The sequence below is a fragment of the Tricharina praecox genome, assembly GCF_024521635.1.
Source record: "Tricharina praecox strain CBS 144465 chromosome Unknown BZA05scaffold_2, whole genome shotgun sequence".
In the NCBI taxonomy this organism is placed as follows: Eukaryota; Fungi; Ascomycota; class Pezizomycetes; order Pezizales; family Pyronemataceae; genus Tricharina; species Tricharina praecox.
Window position 1 is genome coordinate 1,561,088 of NW_026250404.1, and position 1,460 is coordinate 1,562,547.

Below are 1,460 nucleotides of genomic sequence, written 5' to 3' on the forward strand. Positions count from 1 at the left end.
CTAACCTCGCCTACCCTCCTGTACCCTCTTGGGCATCTGTAGGCAGCAACAACGGCAGCAGCAGCAGTACAGTGCCGTTCGGTCGACTGCGACCGGCCGGTCGACCGTCATCAGCACGCATAGGCAGTCACGCACCAGGGTGGTGGGTCTGCGTGTGCCCGGGATCTTTGGGATCTGAATCACACGGAACACAATCGCTCGGTATTTGGGGTTCTGGTGAAGCCGAAGTCTGTTGATGTTGGTCATCTAGGCCCCATCCGTCGGGTTATAGCGAAATTGCGGTGCTTGCTTGCTTGTTCCCTCCGCCATGGAGCCGGTGTCGTGTCCATTTCCGTTTCCCCTCCACTCCCCTCCCTTCAATCCTCCAAGAGTCGGTTTTCGTTTCGGCAGTGACGGTGGCAACGGGCATGAGGGCAGCATGCAATCGCGACGATGGAGCTTGCCATCCATCCATCCATCCAGCCGGCCGCCCATGCCGGATGCAGCAGCACCGATTGCGGTCCCGTGACTTGCACTGACGCATCAGGGGTTGCGCTGCCAGGCTGTGTTTCCACCTATGTATGTACGTACCGGAGCCAGGGGTCCCAGGTCTCAGAGATTAAGCACGCACACGCCTTTAAAAAACTTCAATAAGCCAACGGTTGTCGAGGTGCGAGGGAGGGTGAGAGGGTAGGTACGCATACTCGCAAGCAAGCACACACACACATACTCACACATGCCTATACCCGGACGCTCGCAATTGCTGACATATGTAGGTAGATCCTCGACGTTCTTGCATCCGTGCCGGCCGGACACATACGTACACGTAGGTAGGCAGGCAGGTACTGAGAAGGGACTTGGTTCGTGCGGAACATGGCTTCCGTCCGAGACTGCATTCGCCAGCAGAAGCTGAGGCCGTACAACCGGGCCGGGCAGGTATGATGGAGGAAGGGGGAAGGAGTGCGTCAATGTGTCAGTGTACGACACACTACGTGTGCAAGATTTCCTGGCAGGTTTGAGGGTTTTTGGTGTTGAAGGCGGGGGAGGGGTGGACGAACATTGGCAGGTCGCCGGAGGAAGAAGTAGAGGTGGAGGTGGAGGTAGAGGAAGGGGAGGGACGGCACGATGTCGACCGCACTGCAGACGGATTTTAAGGTTCACGGTTTGTTCACAGGCCAGCACTCCGCCTCTGGGATTGGAGGATATGCATAGTATTTGCTGGGCCACTCATAGACGCCAGAGACGCCGGGGGGAGGGCGCACCCACTGCCCAGCGTCCATGTAAGCAAGTCGATAAGCCAACGACGAATTCCCGCGCGGATATGCGCACACTCGGCTGATCATTGCCCATGATTCGCGGACCGAGTGGCAGTTAGAAGCGCGCGATCGGAAGATCCGAGAGGTCCGAGGACGGGCGAGGCGAGCTGACAGAGTCTGTTCCCTTCCCTCCCTCCCGGAGCCCCGCCACCACCCCAACCCCAT

General features: G+C 58.6%; 1 protein-coding gene across 1 annotated transcript; it reads right to left on the minus strand.

Annotated features, from left to right (window-relative positions):
- On the minus strand, positions 1–1,460 carry BZA05DRAFT_415291 (uncharacterized protein; the record flags this gene model as incomplete). Its single annotated transcript, XM_051485300.1, has 6 exons — positions 1–36; positions 136–229; positions 571–590; positions 804–869; positions 1,038–1,116; positions 1,246–1,460. 6 exons carry the CDS (start codon positions 1,458–1,460, stop codon positions 1–3), a joined length of 510 nt encoding a protein of 169 aa, XP_051343652.1.